Source organism: Antennarius striatus, chromosome 13, assembly GCF_040054535.1.
Source record: "Antennarius striatus isolate MH-2024 chromosome 13, ASM4005453v1, whole genome shotgun sequence".
Lineage (NCBI taxonomy): Eukaryota > Metazoa > Chordata > Actinopteri > Lophiiformes > Antennariidae > Antennarius > Antennarius striatus.
In genome coordinates this window covers 9,932,084-9,956,615 of record NC_090788.1, presented here as the reverse complement: position 1 = coordinate 9,956,615, position 24,532 = coordinate 9,932,084, and the positions used below count along the sequence as shown (strand labels likewise).

At 40.3% G+C, this 24,532-nt stretch overlaps 2 protein-coding genes across 5 annotated transcripts in view; both read left to right on the top strand.

Moving 5' to 3' along the window:
* Positions 1-12,654, top strand: part of sptbn2 (spectrin, beta, non-erythrocytic 2) — a 55,516-nt gene extending 42,862 nt beyond the window's left edge. For 2 of the 3 annotated variants that reach the window (XM_068330673.1, XM_068330674.1), the window contains 23 exons: positions 430-567; positions 650-869; positions 997-1,533; positions 2,524-2,726; positions 2,826-2,916; positions 3,157-3,303; positions 3,464-3,727; positions 3,978-4,202; positions 4,329-4,418; positions 4,522-4,800; positions 4,895-5,025; positions 5,141-5,345; positions 5,446-5,820; positions 5,920-6,164; positions 6,263-6,401; positions 6,498-6,582; positions 6,979-7,175; positions 7,311-7,435; positions 7,544-7,619; positions 9,693-9,871; positions 10,052-10,225; positions 10,340-10,382; positions 10,464-12,654. In XM_068330673.1, the coding sequence (XP_068186774.1) occupies positions 430-567; positions 650-869; positions 997-1,533; positions 2,524-2,726; positions 2,826-2,916; positions 3,157-3,303; positions 3,464-3,727; positions 3,978-4,202; positions 4,329-4,418; positions 4,522-4,800; positions 4,895-5,025; positions 5,141-5,345; positions 5,446-5,820; positions 5,920-6,164; positions 6,263-6,401; positions 6,498-6,582; positions 6,979-7,175; positions 7,311-7,435; positions 7,544-7,619; positions 9,693-9,871; positions 10,052-10,225; positions 10,340-10,382; positions 10,464-10,676 (4,381 nt within the window). In that variant the 3' untranslated portion in view covers positions 10,677-12,654. Of the gene's footprint in view, positions 1-429; positions 568-649; positions 870-996; positions 1,534-2,523; positions 2,727-2,825; positions 2,917-3,156; positions 3,304-3,463; positions 3,728-3,977; positions 4,203-4,328; positions 4,419-4,521; positions 4,801-4,894; positions 5,026-5,140; positions 5,346-5,445; positions 5,821-5,919; positions 6,165-6,262; positions 6,402-6,497; positions 6,583-6,978; positions 7,176-7,310; positions 7,436-7,543; positions 7,620-8,564; positions 8,643-9,692; positions 9,872-10,051; positions 10,226-10,339; positions 10,383-10,463 lie in introns of all 3 variants that reach the window. The other variant, XM_068330675.1, reaches the window with a different exon arrangement.
* A 3,341-nt stretch (positions 12,655-15,995) lies between these two features.
* Positions 15,996-24,508, top strand: dpf2 (double PHD fingers 2). Of its 2 annotated transcripts, XM_068330736.1 has the most exons (12): positions 15,996-16,126; positions 17,047-17,207; positions 17,391-17,498; positions 17,663-17,841; positions 17,932-18,024; positions 18,446-18,524; positions 18,930-18,971; positions 20,222-20,359; positions 20,451-20,582; positions 20,676-20,788; positions 20,881-20,962; positions 21,564-24,508. In XM_068330736.1, exons 1-12 carry the CDS (start codon positions 16,095-16,097, stop codon positions 21,638-21,640), a joined length of 1,236 nt encoding a protein of 411 aa, XP_068186837.1. In that variant the 5' UTR covers positions 15,996-16,094; the 3' UTR covers positions 21,641-24,508. The 2 variants fall into 2 exon arrangements, with proteins under 2 accessions (XP_068186837.1, XP_068186838.1); XM_068330737.1 differs by lacking the exon at positions 18,930-18,971.
* The last annotated feature ends 24 nt before the right edge of the window (positions 24,509-24,532 follow it).

The window sequence follows — 24,532 nt, the reverse complement described above, 5'->3', positions numbered from 1 at the left end:
CAATCTATAACTTAAAGAACTACCTGGGCGAGACAAGGGAGATAACTGTTGGAGATGCGCATAAGGGTTGTGGCAGAAAGGGAAACTACATATATAACGACTTATGAACAATTCAGCTGACAGACTCTTGGGACCTATTATCTTTGCAAGTCGGACACTGTTTGTACAAAAACTTTAACAAGGAATGAACCTGATGAAAGCTAAATTCTTGTCCCTCAAAAACTGCTTGAAAGCTCATTTGTTTCCCTCAAAAAAAAGTTTTTTCTTTCACATCTGAAGTTAAAAACTGTTAAATTCCACAGAAGGGTCGTTAAATTTCACAACGTTATTTCACATTGACTTTAATTGTTTGTGTAAATATCTAGAATAGGTTTGATGAAACATTTCAGAATGAGTGAATAGATATTTGTGTATTATTTGTGGCTGCAGATTTGAGACACTCGAACCTGAGATGAACAATGTAGGTGCCCGTGTTGCTGATGTCAACCAGGTGGCTGATCAGCTGCTCAGCTCTGACAACTGCAACAAAGACCAAATCAACCAGACAAGAGATCAGCTGAACAACAGGTAAAACTTTTCTTTTAAAACAAAGAGCTTCCTCCAGAAATGCATTACAACTCACTGGAGAGCTATTTGGTTTGGTCCTTAGATGGAAGGAGTTTGACCAACTGGCTGGTCAAAAGAAACAAGATCTTGAGTCAGCCCTAAATATCCAGAACTACCACTTGGAGTGTAATGAGATCCAGACTTGGATGAAGGAAAAGACCAAAGTGATCGAATCCACCCAGAGCCTGGGCAATGACCTAGCTGGGGTCATGGCGCTGCAACGTAAACTTACTGGCATGGAGAGAGACTTGGAGGCCATTCAGGTAAAAGGAACAGACATGCAGTGATACACAACAGACCGTGGTATAAATGTGTATAAAATGGTTAGTAAGTTTACCTTAGATTTGTTTTGGACTTAGCCTTTCATCATAAATGTTCTTGTACTTTCAGGGCAAATTGGATGACTTGAGGAATGAGGCAGAAAAATTGGCAGAAGAGCACCCAGATCAGGCGGGAGAGATCCAAGGGGGCTTATCAGAGATACAGGAAGTGTGGGAGGAGTTGAATGACACCATGAAGCGGCGTGAGGAGTCATTGGGTGAAGCTAGCAAGCTGCAGGGCTTCCTTCGTGATCTGGATGACTTCCAGTCCTGGCTGTCCCGCACTCAGACAGCTGTGGCCTCAGAGGACAGTCCCACCTCTTTGACTGAGGCAGAGAATTTGCTAGCTCAGCACGAAAGTATTAAGAATGAGGTGGACAACTATAAGGAGGACTATGAAAAGATGCGTGCAGTTGGTGAGGAGGTGACCCAAGGGCAGACAGACGCCCAGCACATGTTCTTGGGCCAGAGGCTCCAGGCGCTGGACACTGGCTGGCATGAGTTGCGTCGCATGTGGGAGAACCGCCACAGTCTTTTGGCCCAAGCCTTTGACTTCCAGACATTTTTGAGAGATGCAAACCAGGCAGAGGCTTTCCTCAACAGTCAGGTTAGGAATCATGGAATTACAGCCCACTCCAAAATTATAGCATCTTTAAAACAAGTATTATAATATTGTCTTTAAAATGCAGTCTACTGTCCAGCATTTTACTGTCAAATTCAAGTCAGACAACTGTAGACCCTAAATACTGTAGAATTCAGTTTAATTTTACTGGACAGTATACGTATATGTACTGATAGAAAACTAAATCTAATCAAATTTCTTACTAGATATATTTCCCTTTTGCTCCTCCCTTTGTTTTTCTCACATTATGGTAACTTACATAGTGACATTATGTAGTTATGATAACAATTAGATTGTGTATTAAAACCATTAATAGTAATAGTAAAAATAATAGCCATTATGATATAGTTCTTTTAAAATAAACATACGCAACTTCAGCTTGCTCTGCTCCCACAATGGCTTATGTGCAAAAAGGTCTTCTTTCTGTCATCATAAATATTTTTTTATGATGGTCACGTTGGCCATGTTTATGGTTGGTTAACAGAAAATTAAAGATGAAGTCATCTTTATTTGTCCCACAGCGGGGAAATGTACAAGGTTACAGTTGTAAAGAGCAATATGCAAGCACTATAAATGTGTTGAAAACTAATCAGTCTGTAATAATCCAGAGGATTTTCTCATACCTAGCTTTCATATCAGGTAAAAATAAGGTGTGAGGAAAGTGGACCACAGATTTCTATCTTTACAGTGCACATAAAGTCTGATAAGTCAATTATGTCATAAATGTCATGTTATAAAACATAGTAATTACAGTTCTCAATTGCTGAAAGTAAATTAAAAGAAAAATTAACTGACATTTAAGGATTAAAACTCCATGAGTAAGTATTCATAGACTCGTGTAGAAAAGTGATAATTTTTGTAATGTTGAATATTACAATAACTTTTATTAATTGTTGAATTTTAAAAAATGATTGGAATTAGATAATTGCTTATCAGAAATGTAAAAGAAATCTAAAATTCCTTTGCTCTGTGTAGGAGTATGTGCTTTCCCACACTGAGATGCCTACAAGTCTTCAAGGAGCAGAGGAGGCCATTAAGAAGCACGAGGATTTCCTCACAACCACAGAGGCCAGTGAGGAGAAGATAACTGGGGTAGTGGAGGCTGGACGGCGCCTCATTAATGACTGTAATGCAAACTCTGATAAGATCCAAGAAAAAGTTGATTCCATCCAGGAAAGGTTAGACCACAGCTGGGAACAAGTTTAAATTAACTAAGCTTTTCATTGTTTGGATATTTCAGAAATAGCTCATTCATCTTTCTGTTTAATTTTCTCCAGGCATTTTAAGAATAAGAAAGCTGCAAATGAATTGCTGGCTAAGCTTAAGGATAACCGTGAACTTCAACATTTCCTCCAAGATGGACAAGAGGTAACATGGTTTTGAAAGAAATAAAAGCATAATCAAGAAATAAAAAATGTGAAAGTTAATAACAGTTGTTAGTAGAAATGTCTTTAACTACATATTTAACCATAGAGATGTATTTTTACATTACGTTTTCATTGGATTGTTTCTTTAAGACTCAGCCAAATGAATGTGACAGGCATTTGTTCTTTCTCGCAGAAATAATCAGAAATAATATGCGTTATTTTATGATTCTTCTGTTGTTAGCTCACATTGTGGATCAATGAGAAGATGTTGACGGCGCAGGACATGTCTTACGATGAGGCTAGAAATCTTCACAGCAAGTGGCAGAAACATCAAGCCTTCATGGCAGAGCTGGCCTCCAACAAAGACTGGCTGGACAAAATTGATAAGGTGTGACCATTTTCATGTTGATCTTTGGTGATATGGTTACATCCACTCATCAGTCTGATGATGGGCTTGCTAATGGGCAAGCAGACCAATAAGGCTGTCCTTGTCACACAATACTGCATTAACATTAACCAAATTTGTTCTGTTTTGGTGTCCTCAACAGGAAGGCCAGGCTCTGGTGGCAGAGAAGCCTGAGCTGAAACCTGTTGTTCAGCAGACTTTGGAGGACCTGCAGCGTCAGTGGGAGGAGCTGGAGGGAACCACCCAAACCAAGGCCCAGTGTTTGTTTGATGCCAATCGGGCAGAGCTCTTCACGCAGAGCTGCTCTTCTCTGGATGTGTGGCTGAAAAACCTTGAGAGTCAGCTGCTAAGTGACGACTATGGCAAAGATTTAACCAGTGTCAACATCTTGCTCAAGAAACACCAGGTAAACCACCATGTACAAACAAAGCCCAAACTTTGCTATCAAAATGTATAAAAGAAAATAAGCATTTTGTTTGAAAAATTACTTTAATGCTGTAATTAAGTCATGCTGTAATTCATTTAATTCTAATAAAACTAATAAAACACATGAGTTTGCTAAACTGGGTGTGTGGGGGAACTTGTCAAAGCTGTTGAGTTGACATTAGTAAAGGCTGTATCAATGTGTTTCACACACTTGCACTACCCCTGTGTAGATGGTGGAAAATCAGATGGAGGTCAGGGAGAAGGAGGTGCAGTCCCTCCAGTCTCAAGCTCTGGCCCTGTCCCAGGAGGATGCTGGACTCACTGAGATCGATGGCCAGAGAAGGCGTGTCACTGACACCTTCTCAAGTCTTCAGGAGCCTCTCAAACTGAGGAGACAGCAGCTGCTTGCCTCCAAAGAAGCGCATCAGTTCAACAGAGATCTGGAGGATGAAATTGTGAGTTGAAGGGCTTGTCTGACTGCATCAGATAGGCGCTTAAACTTTTATGTATGGCATTAATAACTCTTTCATTTTGTCGTGTTTTGCCTGATACTGACATTGAATTCTTTTTTGTCCTCTTAGCTATGGGTTAAAGAGAGGATGCCCCTGGCGACTTCCACAGACCATGGGAAAGATCTACCCACTGTACAGTTGCTTATCAAAAAGAACCAGGTGCTATAATTTTGTTCAAAAATTTTGTAATGCAGGACAGTTAAAAGAAAGTGATACAATGTGAAATCTAAATTATGAAACCCCTTCAATGTCTCTGAATTAGACCCTGCAGAAGGAGATCCACGGTCACCAGCCTCGCATTGATGACATTCATAGACGAGGCAAGTCCCAGAGCCAGGTAGATGGTGATAGACAGTCTCACCGAGAAGAGCGCCTTGTAGAGCTGCAGGGCCTGTGGGACCAACTTATCACAGAAACAGACAAGCGTCATACCCGTCTAATAGAGGCGAATCGTGCCCAGCAATTTTATGCTGATGCCGCGGAAGCAGAAGCCTGGATGGGAGAGCAAGAGCTGCACATGATGTCAGAGGAAAAAGCCAAGGTAAAATTTGGCAATTATAAAATATGATCTTAGTGTTACTCGTTCATGATTGTCTGTCTTGAAAGAACCTGGCAATTTCCTTTTTGTCTCTCAGGATGAACAAAGTGCCCTTGTAATGGTCAAGAAGCACCAGACACTGGAACAGGCACTTGAAGACTATGCCCAGACTATTCACCAGCTTGCCAACAGTAGCCGCCTTATGGTCACCAGTGAACATCCGGAGAGGTCAGAGCACACATAATGACCCGAATCTTTCCATTTTTCCTTTAGATGCATTTTATAAGCAAAGTTGGACAGCTTAAACATTTTTTCTGTGTTTCATTCATTTTTGTTTAAACAGTGAGAGAATCACTTTACGGCAAGCTCAAGTCGACAAGCTGTACGCAGGGCTGAAAGACCTGGCTGAGGAGCGCCGTGGGAGACTTCAGGAGAGGCTACGACTGACCCAGCTGAAGCGGGAGGTGGATGACCTGGAACAGTGGATTGCGGAGAGGGAGGTTGTTGCTGGCTCCCATGAACTAGGACAGGACTACGAACACGTTACAGTGAGTTCATTTTGTCAGTCGTATGCATTAGACACACAGTCTCAGGTACATCTAACTGAATAATTTCTTACTATCTCCCTTATCTCTCTACTTTGCACAGATGTTGAGGGACAAGTTCAGGGAGTTTGCTCGTGACACCAGCACCATCGGCCAAGAGCGTGTGGATGGTGTAAATGTGCTGGCAGATGACCTGATTGAGTCGGGTCACCCAGAGAACGCCAGTGTAGCTGAGTGGAAGGACGGGTTAAATGAGGCTTGGGCTGATCTGCTAGAACTGATCGACACGCGCACACAAATGTTGGCAGCCTCGTATGAGTTACACCGCTTCCATCAGGATGCCATGGAGGTTCTTGGACGTGTTAAGGAGAAGAGGGAAGGTTTGCCTTCTGACCTTGGCCGTGACCTGAACACTGTTCAGCATCTACACAGACAGCACAACACTTTTGAAAATGACATCCAGGCACTCAGTGGACAGGTCAGACACTAGTTACCTGATGAAATTAAATTAAATTTCACCGTGGCCACGTGTAAACTGAATGCCCTGGCTCCTTTTTAAAAAAAATTGTTCTCTTAGGTGAACCAGGTGCAAGATGATGCAGCTAGGCTACAGAAGGCCTATGCTGGGGAGAAAGCTGATGACATTCAAAGAAGTGAACATGCCGTGACTTCAGCCTGGGAGGGTCTTCTCGAGGCTGGTCAGGCTCGCAGGGTCCTCCTACTGGACACCGTGGAGAAGTTCCGTTTTTTCAACATGGTCCGAGACCTCATGCTCTGGATGGATGGTGTCAACCTGCAGATCGATGCACATGACAGCCCCAGGTGAATCTCATTTTATTTTAAGTCTTTCACTTACTGTAAAAATCATAATTGCATATCAAATAAAATGTAAATATCCTCTCTCTTCTCTGTTTTCTCAGGGATGTATCTTCTGCAGGGTTAGTCATTGCCAATCACCAGGACATCAAGTCAGAGATTGAGACAAGGGCAGACAGCTTCACTTCCTGCTTTGACATGGGAAATACTCTCATTAACAATAATCACTATGCATCTGATGAGGTACTGTGTAATAGGTCAGATGCATGTATTTACAAGAGACAATATAAAGGGACATGCTCTAAAGCTTTGTGTGGGTTACTACTTGTTGATTCACAGATCAGAGAGAAACTGGCTCAACTCCAGGAAAAGAGGGAAAGGATCAACAAAAAGTGGCAAGACAAGATGGACCATTTACAAATTGGTATGTGTTGGCATATTCAGTGTAATATTTAGAAGTACGGGAGTTGCAGACTTTTAGCTATAACCTGAAGATTGCAGTTAAAAACTGAAATATAAACCCACTCCTAGGGCTTTTGAAATTTAAATGTTTTCTACCATCAGGACTGATGAGATAGTAGTCAAACTCTGTACTGTAAATTTGTATACAACTACAGTTTCATCTACATGATGCTTACATTTACTGTACTTAGTGTTTATTTTGCAATGACTCAAGCAAAAGTACTTCTTGTTTGGCCGTAACATGTTTCCCTCTTTGCCAGGACAACCAATCTGACACTTGCACGCCTGACTCGGTACTAATTTCTTTTGATTTATATCCTCATGCGTTTGTCTGTCTTTTGTTTTCTCTGCACTTCAGTCCTTGAGGTCTTGCAGTTTGGACGTGATGCCTACATTGCAGAGTCTTGGTTGGCAGGGCAAGAACCTCTGGTAAGAGCAGCAGAGCTGGGGTCGAATGTGGATGAAGTAGAGAGCCTAATTAAGCGCCATGAGGCCTTTGAGAAACTTGCTGCATCCTGGGATGAACGCTTTGTGATGCTGGAGAAACTCACAACAGTAAGTAGAGAGTTGATTTAAATCAACTATAAAGGCTGGAAAAGAATGATTGCACAGTTATGAAGATAGACACTGATTTTCCCTGACTGATGATGTGGTAAGTTTAGATGACAATACTGAGTTCCCATTTTTCAGCTTGAGGAGCAGGAGATCCAGAGAAGACGAGAGGAGGAGGAGAGAGCACGGCAGCCCCCTACACCACCCCCAGTAGAAGTTGTCCAATCTGAGGCAGAAAGTCAAGCACATGATTCTGCAGCCAGGTAAAAGCAAAATGTAGCTGGTAGAGCCAAAATTTTTTGCTGTACTGTATCAATGGATGTTATTTTGTTGGTTTACATTTGTGCATTTCCCATCACCCTGAATCTCAGAACCAGTCTAGACCAGACCACACTTAACCAATCAGTGTCGGTGAATGGCGTCCACAGCGACAATGACACCTCACAGGTGAGACATTTGTATCGTGCTTGCTATGTCATTGTATTATGTTATGGCTCTTGCATGAGCCATTGACGACTACGTTCTCATCTTAACCTTAAAATGCATTTAAAGGTCTCATCGAAAAGTCAAAAACCACTGGTAATTAGCTTCTTCCATACAAAGATTTGCTAACTATATATTACTGACCAAGAATCTGAATCTGAGTCTGAAATATGATATATAGGTAACTGAATGTGAGCTCTGTCTGCTCAATCAACAAAATGTTGTTTCATGATATTAAACAGTGTCCCCTCGTTCTTTGCCATTAATCCGTTCCAGCAACCACACGCAATTGAGGAATCCGTGATCAAGACTGAGATCTAGTTATGTAATTGTTTATGGTAATTTAAACATTTATGAACCCTTCCAATACTGATATTAAACCACCTTCTATCTGTGTTATCTTTTCCCACACTCTTACTGACTGTTTAAAGCACTTTTGTGTCTCGCGAAAGTCCGAGACTGACAGAACAGAGCGCACTTCCGGATGCCGTCAGCCAATAGAATGCGCTTACGGTATCACATGACTGCCTACTAAAAATCAGCGATGAGGTGGGGTCTCAATTGTAATGTCAACTATTAAGTAAAAGTCTTTTGGGAATGTTTTTGTATATGAAATTCAAGCAAAATACAATTTATAATATATGTTAGTAAAATTTTGAATTGTGGGTGAACCGCTGAAGTTCTGCTGATACTAAACTCACTTCCTGTTCTCTGGGTAGTGGCGGTGGTGGATGATCTGAACAGTAAACTTGATTGCTGTGCAAAGACTCCTAGTGAAAGGTTTATTTGTTGTCTTTATGTGTGTCAAAGGAGACGATGGAGAAATTGTGATTTCAAACCCTTCACTAATTTTGCATTTGCTGCCACAGGCAAACACCTCTTAACAATTTCTTATTGCATTTTTACCAGCGGTCAATGTCAGTATCGTTGTCAGTGGGAAAGAAATCAGAGCCTAAACGTGTCTGTAAACCAAAGCACCCGGAGCGTGTGAGTACCAAACCATGGCCCACTTTGTAGACTCCCCTCGTCCCCATCACAGCCTCGGGCGCCACTCCTGGTCAACTGCTGTGACTGTTTTTATTTGAAAAGCCATTGCTCTCTACATCAGATGCCAACCATCGCTTTATTTATTCATGCGCTACGTGGCTTTTTATTTATTAGTCCCATTGCTGTTTAAAGGCATGATTGAGATTCATGAACTGGTTGTTTTCATGGATCGGTCTGCTGTCGTAAATGTTCCCACTTTGACCAGGGTGAGAGTGACTGTACGTGAAGTCCAGCGTAGTAGTAAGTGTGGTGATAGCTGTAGCTGTTCAAAGCCTTTTTATGTGTAGTTTGTTTTAGTCTTATCTCACGTGTACATGTTGTGTAATGAATCTGAAAGTAATTTAATGAAATCATTAACAGCTACTTGTAGAAAACTCAGTTTTATTTATGAAAAGAAAAAAATACAAATATCACTTTTGCTGAGAATGTTTCTATTACTTTGCATTCAAGTACTGTGCATAAAAACACATTATGTTGTCTGTGGATTGAGAAGTAAAGGTGTTAATGGTTTAATGTGGAAAGCTAAGTTTGTTTATTTGTTTTTTTTTCTCTTTGGTAAAACATTGATTATCATTGACTCATTTATGATGACTCAATGAATAACAAAGCTTTGACTGTAGAAGCACAGATCATCTAGTAAAATATAATAATAATAATAATTACAGTTATATTGGAAGCTATATCCTCTTATGTTCCAATCTGATTTGATCAGGCTCTTATTTTTGAAAATGTAAATTTTTTTCACCAAGTCCGCTGTAGTGTGACTTTTAACTGTAACGTCTTGTGTTTAATATCAGTGTACTGTGATTATTTGGACATTCTGAGCCCATTCTATGCTCTAATCTCCAGTAATCATACGGTGCCATCAAAGCAAGCGTCATCATGGCTTTTGGTGTTTGGCTGTGAATGGCTTCTTTGCTGCTCACCGTCTCCATCCGACCATGTTTTTCTAGCTCCTTACCTTCATTCATGTGCTGGTTTGAACCATAGGGCTCTGAGTCCGAGTCTGTGAATGGACCAGGTCGGGACAGTGGGCTGGCATCCTCTCGCCTCGAGCCATCTGCCACTTTACCAGGCAGGGGGGCAGCAGAGTCCGAGCCAGAGACCATGGAGGGCATGCTCTATCGAAAACAAGAGATGGAGTCCCACAGCAAAAAGGCAGCTACCAGGTAAGCACTGTCAAGATGTCAGACAACGAAGACTTGAGCACGGGTAGAGTTTAGGTGGTCTGTTTCAGAATGAAAAAATAATAATGCTCGACCACTACAATCTTGTGTCTCTGCCTTACTTTGTTTTGGGGTTTTTTCTTTTCTTATTAAGTGCATCTAATCAAATCTTTGCTGCCACAGGTCCTGGCAGAATGTATACTGTGTCTTAAGAAAAGGGAGTCTAGGTTTTTATAAGGATGGGAAGAGCGCCAGCAACGGCATTCCATACCATGGAGAGGTACCCATCAGCCTGGGAGAGGCTGTATGTGAGGTAGCCCACGACTATAAGAAGAGGAAATATGTGTTCAAGCTCAGGTGAAAAAAATACAAAAACCTCAGACATTTTAAAAATGAAATAAGATAAAATACCAAGAATACTCTGTAGATGTTGTTCCGACTAATGCTTTTCCTTTCCATCATTGTCTGCAGGCTAGGCGATGGAAAGGAGTACCTGTTCCAAGCAAAGGATGAGGTGAGATGTAAAACAGTGACTGATGTATTTCACCATTCTGCCTGTATGGTGAAATACAATAAAGGTTTGTGTTTCTCTTAGGCGGAAATGAGCTCCTGGATCCGTTCCATTCTCAGTTCCATTCCAGCAGGAGCCGGAGACTCCCCTGGAGGTCCAAAGGCGCTGAGCCGTGCCATGACAATGCCTCCCATCTCCCCCAGCTCAGGCGATGCTGGCAGCGTGACCATGCGCAACAAAGATGGGAAAGAGAAGGATCGTGAGAAGAGGTTCAGTTTCTTTGGAAAGAAAAAATAGAACTTTTCTAAAAACACTGGAAGCTATATTTGTCAAAATTTCAAAACACTGAAGGAGGCAGCAAGGAAACTGGTCCCACAAACACATTTTTCTTTCAGACCACAAGGAATATTTCAGTTTGTGGCTTACAGAGAACTGTTCCTTTTTTGTTTCTCCCTCACCAGTTCTGTCACTTTTAGTTCAACCAATCTAATGAAAGCTTTCACCCAACTTCAGGTAATGTCAACCAATCAGCAACGCGTATTCTGAGTGAGTATCAGATGTGGTTGACGATAGCAGGGATTCAGGTTCAGTTCCAGTCCACCAAAACAGTTCTCGTTCAGCACCAATGTTTCCTCTAATCTGAGTCTTGACCAGTTGATTCCGTTACCAAGCTTCAATAATGAAATGATGGAGGTGATTTTCTACTGTGGTGCATCTTCATTTTCCCTCTTTAGGAAGGATCTCATCATTCTCTGTTTCTGTTATTGGTATAAATGTTATTAACTTGACAGATATCGTTATTATTTATCTTTTGCTTTTGATGGTTTGAGAAAACAAACAAAAATAATGTTACGGTAGAAAATCTTGGTTCATGTTGTGGAGAGAAAGACATTTGGTTAAAATAGTGGGGCTTTCTCTTGTCTGTATTTTTTAATTATTTTTAGGAATGACAGTTTATGAGGTGTTTTTGGAAGAAATAAAGTTCATTAAATTTTAGGTGTGTGCAGTAAGTGATCACAAGTTTCATTGGGAAAATTATATATATTTAATAAGTGGTTTTATTTTTATTTCATCCCTAATTTTGCCTGTATTTGATTATGTCTTTCGAGTGATCTTTTCTGCTTGATTTTCAACTTTCATTTTTCTGTACAAAGCAGAGAAGAATAGTTTTCTAGTGTGCATGCGTGTGTATGTGTGTGTGTGTGTGTGTGTGTGTGTGTGTGTGAGAGAGAGAGAGAGAGAGAGAGAGAGAGCGAGAGTGAGTTGTGGTGCTGTGAATTTTGCACGTTTATGTTCTTCGTCATCAAACGTGGCCAGATGAATGCTGCTTTTAAATTCACAAATGTAGACAAAAATCAGACACAAGCAACATAAAATAATGGAATAATTTCATACAGTAGGCTTTTTCTTTGCTTTTTTGTTTTATTATGTGTAAAAACTTGGCATTAACAATGAAGTTTCTATAGGTTTATTCATTCTGTTTTATCTTCCGTATAAACTGGTGTGAAGGTTTGTAGATAAAAGTCTGAAGCACATTTTCCGTGGCAGACCACAGGGATGGGAGCAGCGCAGATGGACAACAGGCAGGTCTCATTATAGAAGAAGTGAGGAGTGTGGAAGTGAATTGGATAGATGGTGAAGAATGAGCTCTATGTGCGAATCAACAAAGGTGTACTGAAAACTTAAACCCATTATGGACACACAGTGGGTTTATTGACCTTTTTACAGGTCAATATTTAGCATACAATGTTTTAAAACAATCTGATGTATGTCTGGATTATATAAACAGGTAAAGAAAAATTCTTTAAAATATTGGAAAGCTTTGCACACTATTAGCGTCACAAAAACACTTAACATTTAGGTTTAATAGCACTGAAATACATGTAAATGACATGAACAACAATGTAAAACTAAATGGCAATCCAGCATTGATAGTGTTTATTAGGGGGAATTCTTTGTGCTTGAAATTGTAAGGGCATTTGCAGCATTGTGCAGTAGTGCAGAGACCGTTGTATTGGTTGTGAAATGCTATGATGGACAGTCTCTTCAGTCACGTACAAGTTTGCCTTTACTGTCTGCCAAAATAAAACAGGAATTTACTGGATAACAATTTTAATTTGAAGACATATTGAAAGTAATGAGCTGGATGTCTGTGTTGTGCCTGAGAGGACTGATAAGTCCAGAGTAATAGGGCACCAAAATGCTCTGACAACATCTGGTCATAAACTTGTAAACTTAACAGGTTGGCCTTATTTTCCAGTCCCACATGAATGGAGTCAGTGGTCTGCCCGTAACAGCACCTGGTGCAAATTTGATCATGCTGCCTTGTCTTTGACAGTGGGACTACGTATCTTGTGCATGTAAGAGAACTCTTAGGAGAAATTACTGCTAACAAAGATCCAACCTAGGAGCACAGATAAGGTCATTTCATGAAAGAGTGGAGGAGTCTGCCACTCCCCAGTGGCTGGTTTTAGTGATAATTACTACCTTTTTTCTGCTCAGCACATCAACACACGGCATCCAGTCGATGTTGGGGAGTTCCTTTTTTAATGTCATTCAGTGCATTTTCTTATCCACTCATTTGAATGTGAATGATTCTAATTAGTTTGGCCAAATTGGTCACATACAGCAAAAATGTCTCACATACTTGACGTATGGTGCAGGAGTACTCTCGTACGATCCAGCGTTGCATATGACATTCTTTTAGAAATGACTCAGTGCTGGTGGTGAGCTGAGACCAGAGCATGGAAAGTGTGAATTATTGGTGTTAAAGAAATGGGTTTTTGATTTTGTGAGTACAAATAATGAAGTACTTAATGAAGAGGGGAAAAACAACTTTTACATGTAATGTATTATATACCAGGGAAAGTGGACCGGTGACAATTTGAGCTTCCTTTTTTAAAGAAGACAGAATACTTGCTGTTCAGTGGGAGCTTGTATTTTGTCATCAAGTGGTCTGTCCTGCAGCATTTGATAAGCCTGTCCACCTTCATTTCTCATTACTTTTGACAAATGTTCTTTCCTCTGCAATCCAGAGTTGTTGATACCACTACTCTTATTAATTGCTATTACATGATTGCTACTGTTGTTACTGTTACTACTGCTGTTACTAATGCAACTTATTGCAAAAATTACAACTGCTGTCCATTTTCAGGTACGTGTCTGTAATACCAGACCCTTCTACACGATGTCGGTGTGATGTGGAGCATTTTCATTACGAATTGAAAAAATGTTTGTTGACTTGTGTATCTACATCTAATATTAGGAATAATAAAACATGGTTTAATCAGAAAACAGTGGTGTGAAGAGTTTATGATTGAAAAAGACTGGCCATGCTTATCAGCTATATTCTGATTGGTGCACAAAAGACATTAAGTTTTATATTTTAACTATAACATTTTCATTCATTTCATCTGGATTGTGAACTGACAGTGAGAGATGCTGTTCAAATACTATTCTTGATCATAAATGTCATATTGAAACAACTACGAAAGACAAAAGAATCATTAAATCCCGCTTCAAATCAGTGACATATTGTAATTGTCAGTGTTTGTGTGTTCGTCTGTTAGTCCATTCGTTCGTCCATTGCTTGCAAATATCTTTGCAACCATTGCAGATAGAAAGATTAAACAAAAAGCACATTACTCGTGCAGCAAAGGGGATGAAAATGAGATGATCACGTTGAACTTGAGAAAACTAGGTCAAGGTCAAATTTTAACTTGTACACTCAGGAACCAGATAAAATGGAATGATTGGGAGAAGGCCAGAGTGAGTAAGACATTAGATCAAAGCTAGTGCTTTGATCTATGAAAGTAGGTAAGAGCACTAACTGATCTTTTGATTTTGAAGTCATGGTTGTTGCAGGATGTTGTCGTCTCTGACTATTGGTTTTTGTTCCACTTTAGAAATGTCAACACCAAGTCATTGGAAGGTTTGGTTTGATTTTAAATTTGAGTTAAAGTATAAACTTTGACGTATATTAGTATCACATTACATAGCTTAAATGGTGGTGTCCTAATTTTTGCATTACGATTAATTTTGCTTTTATAACATTACTTATTAGCACAACAGACTTCCAGTCCAAACTGCAAAAATATGGCTAGAGGAAAAACTTACATGAAGGCTTTAAATCTTCAATAAACAAACATCTATCAAGTACGTAATATGATGAATCAGTGGATTCTGAGAATGATAGATAGATAGATAGATAGATAGATAGATACTTTATTAATCCCGGAAGAAATTGTATAATTAAAGGGCTGAGGAAACCGCTAATGAGACTTCCTAAATGGAACCTGAGCCTTATGTTCATCACGGTGACAATAAATTCCATTGAAAAACAAGAGGCTGAGGATGGAAAACAAACACAAGAAAATGAGCCGGTCACATCATGTAGTCTATATTAAAGTGACAGTAAAGTTAATTTTAAGTGACACATTGTTATTCATCATTAAGAAAAATAGAAGAAAAAATAAATTATGTGTGTAACATCATCCGTTTGGTCAGAAAAAGTTTATAATCTGCGCCGCAGCAGCTTCTGCATTCAGTGGTCACGTGGGCGTCTACGTCACTGGGGCCAAACATAGTTTAGGCGCTATAAGAAACAATGCAATTCTAGACGCGATTAACACCAAAAGTATCATGGTTACCTGCGCGGTGAACGGTTGTGTCAACAGAACAGCAAAAAGACGCGAAGACAAGGACCTGACGTTCTTTAGAATACCTTCTGTGAAGGTATCGCGCTATAAATGCTAACGCGCTAGCCCGTCAACGGGATTATCTATTATATGATAGCATTGAGCTAACCGTCATTTATTACTATTGGACTGTGGAATTAATAACAACTGTAGTTGTTATTTATTTGAAAGTCACGTCTTTTTGCTGTTCTGTCGCGATGAACACAACCGTTCATCGCGCAGGTAACCATGATACTTTTGGTGTTAATCGCGTTTAGAATTGCATTGTTTCTTAAGGCTGCTAAACTAATATTTGGCCCCTGTGACGTAGACGCCCACGTGACCACTGAATGGGGAAGCCGCTGAAACGCAGATTTTAAGCTTTTTTGACCAAACGGATGATGCTACACACATCAAATTTATTTTTTCTTCTATTTTTCATAATGATGAATAACATATATGTCACTTAAAATTAACTTTACTGTCTCTTCAAGAAAGGGCTGTATGTGGGATGTGAAGTCCATAGGTTATTTATGTGTGAGACAAATCTTTGAAACTAACTCCATAACTCAAGATGTTAAATTCACAGGGAAATATTTAATTCAACCCTATATAAAGCAATTTGGTTGTAAATGTAAAAAAAAAAATCACAGTTCAGATACTGACACATTTTTGGGTGTCCTTGTGAGTCTTCATAATGGTGACAGAGAGCCTTCCTGCACAACACAAGGGCCCTGACAGAAATGCTACAAATAAAATTGATTCAGTTTGCCATGACTGGAAAATCAACACCAAATGAAGGTTGAAGAATTAGTTGAGTGCATTCTTAACATTCCCATGGTCCAGAAGGAGGTCTTCCCTGAGAGGTACAAACAACGTAATCACCTTTTCTGTGGAGCATGTGGTTTTGAGATTTTTTAAAAGACTGGCAATTTCACATTACCACCAGAAGGGGACGCTAAGTTCCACATTTTTGCCTTCAAGTCCTTTCGGAGGGCATTGACAACCCACACCCATTTCCCCCATGCAATAAAGCAAGATGGCAGCTGTTGTTGAGAATGTTGTCAAACTGTAAGTGTTACACTTTTCGACAAACCTTTCTCCTGGTTAGTTACCACAACACGGCAGGCAGGTCATGATTAAACAGTCACCGGCCATGTCTGTCGTTAGTTTAACGACATTTCTAGTGAATTAGTATTGTTAGCCAGCGTTATCGGACCGTCGTGTGTGTTCACATCCTGGAATGGAAGTGAACGATAGCAGACACGCAGAGGACGTTTCTGAAACATGAATCATGAGCCTGAGTAATAATAGTAACATGCGTCACTTTGATCATAAGAGTGTTTATAGAGACACTTTTGCTCGCGTTAGTTTGTGTATCTTTAAAACCGAGCAGCTTCCGTGGTGCTACCGTCAGTTAAGTCCATCAGCTAAGCGGCTCTGACGCTAACAGGCTAAAGGGAACAGGCTCGTCTGCTGGAGCCAGCTGGAGATCACTGACAATGAATGAAAGGCTGGACTTGAAGTCACTCCTGTCGGGTTGGAACCCCAGAGCTGTGACCATCCGAGCTGTTAGAACACTCGTAGAGTCTGTAATAGTACCAGTTGTCAGCGCACCTTTCCCCTATGAACTGAAACCTGCTCCTTCTCCAGCCGTGTGTCTGAAACTGCTGTATATCAGACGTTTTACGTAACTACAAGAACTAAGTTACCACGGTAACTTCTGAAACTTAAAAACTCACCTGAAACCCTGTTCCACATGCACGTTTCTTCTGAATTGACTCTTTTTTGTTGTACTTTCTATATCTGGTACATATAGACAGGTCTGTCTGTCTGTTCTGGATTAGATTTCAGGAAAAGATAATGTCTTATTAGTGATTTGTCTTTTTTTTGAAAGTTTGAAGTGAGACTTCACTTTGAAATGGCAGCACACGTTGATTTTAATCTTTTAATACACCAGTCAATCACATGTGGCTCTGGTTTCCTGACAGGCTGGGAGAGCAGTACTACAGAGACGCCATGGAGCAGTGTCATAACTACAATGCCAGGCTCTGTGCTGAGAGGAGCGTCCGAATGCCGTTCCTTGACTCTCAGACCGGTGTGGCTCAGAGTAATTGCTATATTTGGATGGAAAAGAGACACAGGGGACCGGGTGAGGCACGAATACATAGTGTGTCACATATCACGCTTGCAAGGCTTCTTTCAAAAATTTTTATTTATTCATTTGCAGCTATCAGAAATGCTCAGTTAAGTGGACTGAGATAATAATTATAATAATAATAATAACTTTATTTATACAGCACCTTTAAAATGAGACTGTTCTGATTTCCTTTAGGCCTGGCTCCAGGTCAGCTCTACACATACCCTTCCAGGAGATGGAGGAAGAGACGGCGAGCCCATCCTCCAGAGGACCCCCGGCTTGTCTTCCCTCCTGTCAAGTCAGGTACCAACATCCTCCAATTTGGCATGTCAACCCGTGAAAGTATTTTTAAAAAAACATTGAAGTATAACTCCTTCCATGAAAGCTTGATGATATCTATTTGTCTTCTAATAAATACTTCAGTGTTCTTCTGTGCCAGTGTCTTAACTCATGTGTTTTATTCATAGAGGCAGATCTAGCACTGAAGAAGGATGCTCTGTTGTCAGGGGATGGCAGCAGCTTGGAGGCCCTGCTGAAGGGGGAATCTCTGGAACGACGGCCAGCTGCAGATCTCCGAGGGTCCGAGGAGGATTCGAATCAGAGCGATTATACTGGAGGCCTCAACCCCGCCTCTCGGATCAGAAAGGTTCTGACCGTCAGAACAATGACTCGAGAGCATGTTTGGCCTTTGTGTTTGTTTGCCTCTTTTTCTGATTGCATCATTGTCTTGACACAGAGAATAATTGATCCAGATGACTTCCTAGATGATCTGGATGATGAAGACTACGAAGAAGACACGCCGAAACGGCGAGGCAAAGGGAAAGGGAAGGTAAAGTTAGAAGTTTCTTGAGAATTTTCTGCTTGCCTGATGCTTCATGAGTGTTTTTCCAATACTAGGGATGAGTGTTTGAGACCTGTTTGACACCGGTAGGAACTAGACAACCTTCCCTTAAAAAGATTTTTGAGATGTCTAGAAATAATTTCCAATGCCAAATAAATTCAATCACAAAGGAAGACAAAGTCCTCCAGTTTGTTAGGTTAATGTGAAAATCGTTGCATTTAATGGACAAAAAAAAAAACACTTTAGAAAAAAAATAGTCTGACCTGTTTTTAAAGGTTTTTAAATCCTGTCTCTTCAACTTTCCACACAGTCCCTTATCTTCCCATTCATCCCTAAAACCCATTTACAAAACACAGTGATAGGGGCGTGTGTACATAGGTACACTCAAAAGTTGTGTGTCTGTGCTCAGGGTCGAGGGGTCAGCGGTAGCCGGAAGAAGCTGGACCTGGCGGCGCTGGAGGACAGAGACAAGCCGTACGCCTGCGACAGTGAGTCCTGATGGCGAGGAGTCGAGCGTCATGCTAACATTAATAGCTGTAATGTTTCTACACTGTTGAAGAAAGAGTTCATCAAAATCTTCATTCTCTGTCTCCTTATTCATCCCTTTTTCAAGCATCTTTTTTCTGCTCTTTCTTAGACGTCCTAATGCTGATACTTTTAAAGTTAGCAGTTGTGTGTATGTGTTAGTCATTTTGGCATCACATATTTCTGAAACTGTACTTCTGGTGTTGTCAGACTGTATCTGCTCTGGCTGATCTGTCTCCTCTTTTAAGCATTTCCACACGAAGCTGCGGCTCACAGCAGGAAGACGCTGACTGTTCCTCTGTTAGTCTATGAACCTGTTCTTTCGAATCTCTGCCTGCTTTCTTTTCTTCTTCTCTTCTCTCTTTCAGACACTATCAAACAAAAGCATATTTCAAAACCTTCTGAAAGAGGTATATTTCTCTCACTCTTTTTTAGTCTACTTCGCTTTGCCCTTGCTCTGCACTATCTGTTTTATTGTAGTAGATTTACTCTGTGTTTTTCGGTTTGTTGGGTATTGTTTTGTTTGATACAGTAAACTTAAGGTAATGACTGGATTTAAAAAATACATATATTATAACCCAAATTAAGTATAACTGGGTCAAAGTATTTTGTCTCAGCCAACAAAAGATGCATGAAAATGATTAGATACTTCGATTCAGTCTGGCCCTGAACTAACTACAGATACATGCTGGGTCCAGACTGTGTAATCTCTGCTCTGCTGTGTCCGTTGTTTAATAACTGTACGATTATTGGCTTTTCCAATATTTTCTTTTCCAGCATTCCTTTCCAACACCACTACATTTTACACCTCAGTTCATTTCCCATTGTTTAAGATGAACGGATGCTTTAGTTCTGAGCAAATCTGAAGGCTGCTTAAAATCCGGATCACTTGATATGTGGCTATCTTCAAATCCCTGTCCGCAGCAATGTTCCTAAGATGCTATAAAGTAGCCCCAAAGAGTATTCAGTCAATTTGAGTGATTTAAAGATGGATGCTGAGCACTGAGGAAATGAGAGAAAATGAAAGAAGAAGTAAATTGTCTCTGGGTTTTATCTTGTGACAACCCACACACACTCCCTGTGACACACACACAGTGGCCTCTTTGTTCTCCCTAAAGCCAGTTAATCCTCCTGACACAATCCCACTGACTCCTCTTAACCCTCAGAATAATGGATCATGAAATCAGACATACTAATTGTTATTGATGGTACTATTTATTTATATTTGGTTATATTCCACCTCCTGTCTGAATTTTATTCACAATAGACAGTTTATAAAAGAGTATAAAATGTAAGCAGAAGCAGAGATTGTCTTTTTCATTCCGTGCATTCTTCTTCCTCTTCATCTACATTACCCATGATTAAACATTACTCCTTAGGTTGTTATGGGAGTAGCAGCTAATGTACCCTTCAGCCAATAGCCATGGAGCTTTGGTTTAGACAACTCCTCCTAAACTCCTGTCATTCTGAAACAGAACAAAACAGAACATAATGTTTGTTTCTTTATGTCGGACTTTCAGGATATTTTCTTCTGAAGTTTTAATGCATGATGACACCAAAACTAGCAGTAGTGAACATTTGCATGAGCCCCCTCCTCTCTGGACTCGACAGATGTATTCTTTATTTTCAAACATGCTGTGTTTTGTGGTTTTGGTGGCAGTCTGTGGGAAGCGTTACAAGAACCGTCCAGGCTTGAGCTACCACTACGCACACTCCCACCTGGCCGAGGAGGAAGGTGAGGAGAAGGAAGAAATGGAGATCAACGAGCCTGCCGTGGTGCTGCCCGATGAACCCAAAAGTAAGAGGCGTTCAGAGTTTTCACCATCTGGTGAGTTTGATGTGAAGCTCAATACTATGCCTGTCTTCGTTTTCACCGTCCCGTCTTTCAGCTCCAAAGAGAGGCCCAGATGGTCTTGCCTTACCGAATAATTACTGTGACTTCTGCTTGGGAGACTCCAAAACCAACCACAAGACCGGCCAATCAGAAGAGCTGGTTTCCTGCTCTGACTGTGGACGCTCAGGTGAGTTGGAAACATTCATGCTGACTGAGAGAAAACTGTTCATTTATGCGTCTAAGAGTCTCATCGGGTGGATGTTGTACCGCACACACACAGGCCATCCCTCCTGCCTGCAGTTCACTCCTGTAATGATGGCTGCCGTGAAGACGTACCGCTGGCAGTGCATAGAGTGCAAGTGTTGCAACATATGTGGTACCTCAGAGAATGATGTGAGTTTACCTGCAGTCAGATATCGCATGTTTCTGTAGTTTGCTCAGAGTTGTTGGGTCTGATCGTTGGGTGCTTTTTGTCATCTCTGTAGGATCAGCTCCTGTTCTGTGACGACTGTGATAGAGGCTACCACATGTACTGTCTCAATCCACCCATGTCTGAACCGCCAGAGGGTAAGTTCTCCACATGATCTCTAACCAGAGTCCAGGATAAAGTACTGGAATAAGAGCTTGATGAGAAGGATGTAGAGCTCTGACTACATAGATGAAGCTGTCACAGTCTGCTTCATCTGTGTAGTCAGATTGGTACTGGATTGGGCGCATTGGATCTGTAGCTTCTTAAGTTTGTGATGATGACTTTTGTCTACTGATAAAAAAGGCAATTAGTGGTGTCAAGAGTAATGTAAATGTCTACTCATAGCAGAGACCAAAGATTGTCATTATAGGGTCATGAAATGTAGAAAACAATGTAGAAAATAGTGATGGAAAAGTGATGCTTCTGTTAAATCCACATGCTTCTATAGAAATGAACAGAAGAGACTTTATCCCTTATGTCGCTGAAATAATCACCATGAGGTGATGGCACAGTAAATGTGTAAGAGCTGAGTAATTACAATTAGTAATTAAAAAATGTAAATTTTTAATTTATTTACGGAATATGTAAATAGTTGTTTTTGTACATGGTTGTATTTGATTAAAGTAGAGATGAAGAACCTGATCAGACAGCTGAATTGAACCTTTCTGACAGGAGCATCTGTGTTATTTTGGCCCACAGGGAGCTGGAGTTGTCATCTATGCCTGGTCCTCTTGAAAGAAAAAGCATCCATATACCAGAATGCTCCTCCATCGTGATGGCTGCCCCCCACCCCTGCACAAACACTCTCACTCAGCTGTCACACAGCAAGATGGTTCACCCTTCCGGAAAGAAGATTTATCTCAGCTGACCAAGGAGGGAGCATGTTCAGAGCAGAGAATACGTTTTGAAAAGGGAATAATCCCTTCCAACAGGTCTGACTGCTGCATATCTCCAAACTTTAATTCAAACCCCAATCTTTATTTTCTCCTGTTTGCCAAATAGGCATTTAGAGCAGTACTGAAACCCAACCAGGTCCTCAGCATACGTTAAAAAAAAGTGACTTCCTGTTCAGGTTTTTCTTACCCATCCACCTTCACAAAGTTGCTAAAACCTTCTCCATCCTGCAACTGACTTTGTAACCAGAGCAGGAATAGATCTGGGAATCAAGTAGACTTACTCATCATTTTGTAATATTTATATATTTCTATGGTATATAATAGGGTTAAGTATCGACAAATTGGAGAGAAGGCTGGTCATGTCATTTTCTCTCATTTCATCATTATGGATGATTCCATAATCTTATGTTCATTAAAGGCACTGCTGGTGTTCATTGAGACTGAGAGGGATCTGTTCAGGCTAAATTAACTCCCATCTCATCTGCTGCCACTGCTGCCTATGAATAAAAACCCTGACATGTTTGTCGAACCAGCTTGAATGGATGAAGGAGTTCAGGAATGACAGATTAGACGTTGCTTTAGTTGTTGAAAGTGTCCGATCGAGCTGCACTAGATTCAAGGAGATGCGCTAGGTCCATTTTCCATTCAGGGTTCAGCTCCCCTTTTTTAAGGCATTTGTTGTTTTGACAACTCAATTCAGACGTGATGTTGATTATAACACGATATTGATCCATGCAAACAGATGAAAAACAAATTTCGCTCGTGTCGTCAGACAGGTTAAAGGATGAAAACGCTTGATTGCTGTGTTCTAGCAGTTTGCTGATTGGGCACCGTATCCAGTGTCTGTTGACATCCTGACACCACTGTATGATTTTGAAGTAATTGGAGGTCATGCGATCTTGCAGCTGGCCACTTGCTGATGATGATAAAGCAATATAAGAGCTCCGGTAGGACTCTGGAATAACAGGGACTGAGTTGTTTTATGTTCAGTCAGGAAATAACTAATACTATTAATTTTTGTTATTGCAAGTTGTTCTTACAGATAGGGACTGGCAGAAAATATGAAGGGGTCTGCATTGTTAAAAGAGTGATATATTGAGTCAAATGGAGAAAGAGCTCATTTTGTTACTGCTCACATAGTTTAAATAAGCAACAGTTTCCTTCTGTGACAAGGCTGAAAGAAAGTCTGAGCTGCTAAAGCAATTACTTTACCTCAAATGGAAACAGTATTTAAAGGGTGAAAACATGCTGTTGGTAGATGTGATGGATGGAAACGACGGCTGCAGTGTCTGCTTCATACTCTACTGGTAAACCAGTGCATGCTCAGTAACTGTTTGCACTCTCTTATGCTACATAGTCGTCTCAGCGTTTAGCTTGGGAAAGGTGGAAAGTGGTGTAATAAAATTTAACCATGCTTTCATGTTCTTACAACAGCCAACTAACAATAACTGAAGCATTACACAGTATAACTTGGTTTCTCATCACATTTAAACTTAGTTATTTAGAGATGGTGGCTACTACAATATTTTAAATCTTTGTTTTCCTGGATGTTTGTGTACCTGATGTGGGGACAGTTTAGGTCGGACATTGAGGTCGCTTTCTAGTTAATCCTGTGATCCAGTTCTCAACTGAGCCACTCTCTTCCAAAGCTTGAGGCAAAGCACATAATGTGATTAAGAGGCAAATTCTGGAAACGCAACTTTAATGCTAAACGGTTAAGTTTAGCATTAAAGTAGCTAAACGTAAACGTTTCTAATCAGATTTTAATAGCAAACTTCGGTCTGGCTGAGGAAGAGAAGGTGGATGTTCAAACTGATATCATGGGGAGCTAAATGCTCTTTCGGTGGACTTTCATTTGGATTGTGATGGAATATTTTATTGTATGAAAATTGTCTGGAGGAAAATAAAATACTAGGCACTATAATCTTCTGATTGTTTTTTGTCTTCCTCACTGAGACAAAGTGTATGATAAAATAATGATGAATTGGGATTATATCTGCTAATCTTAAAAGCACGCTAAGACTCCATTCTGGAGCCTCTTCAACAACCAGCTCCTCCCACTGCTTCAAATTAGGAAATAGAGTTTACTATTCAGAACATTCACCAATTCATAGAACTTAACCACTGAGTGACTGTAGTCTCGATAGAAACTGGGACCACAGTCATCGTAGTTCATTTACTGTCATACTTTTATCACACTTTTATCAATCAGGGATGAGTCCTGCTTCTGTCCCCAGATTCAATACTAGACCAAACTAAAAAATGCTCTTCTAATCAAATTTTCCTGCATACCACTCTTTTGGTATCTTCAGGTCTTCAAAATTGATCTTATTACAGTATATTTTAAGTACTGTGTTGTATTATGTACATTGGTTGGAAAAGCTAAAAAATAATAATCTGCCTGTTTTATTTTTCTGGTTTGCTCCATTAGATGGCGTTCATCCACTAATCTGTGTCTGCTTTAGCGTTCGGCAGTAATGAGTGGCTACTATGTAGAGAAAAACAGGAAGTGTAAGAAAATAATTTCAATTGATTTTCTTTTTATTGAACTCAAGATACAACAGTCTTCTATGATCCCATACAACCTCTAAACAATAGATCTGAAAATTGTCTCTTACATCACAGCAGATTTTACAAAACATTCTTGAAATGCTTTGAAACCCCAACAAGTTCAGCTGTTTGGTTTGGTGCTGTTGTGTCTCACCGTGGCTGTCGCTCACGACTTTATTATTGGATCTGAATACAAGATTTTATGACAAAAACTCTTGGGAG

Coding starts and splice junctions, on each gene's coding strand:
- dpf2 (XM_068330736.1), top strand. CDS start 16,095: ATGGCAGCTGTTGTTGAGAATGTTGTCAAACT. Junction 17,499..17,662: donor CTTCCCTCCTGTCAAGTCAG/GTACCAACATCC, acceptor TTTTATTCATAG/AGGCAGATCTAGCACTGAAG. Junction 18,525..18,929: donor CAAGCCGTACGCCTGCGACA/GTGAGTCCTGAT, acceptor TCTCTCTTTCAG/ACACTATCAAACAAAAGCAT.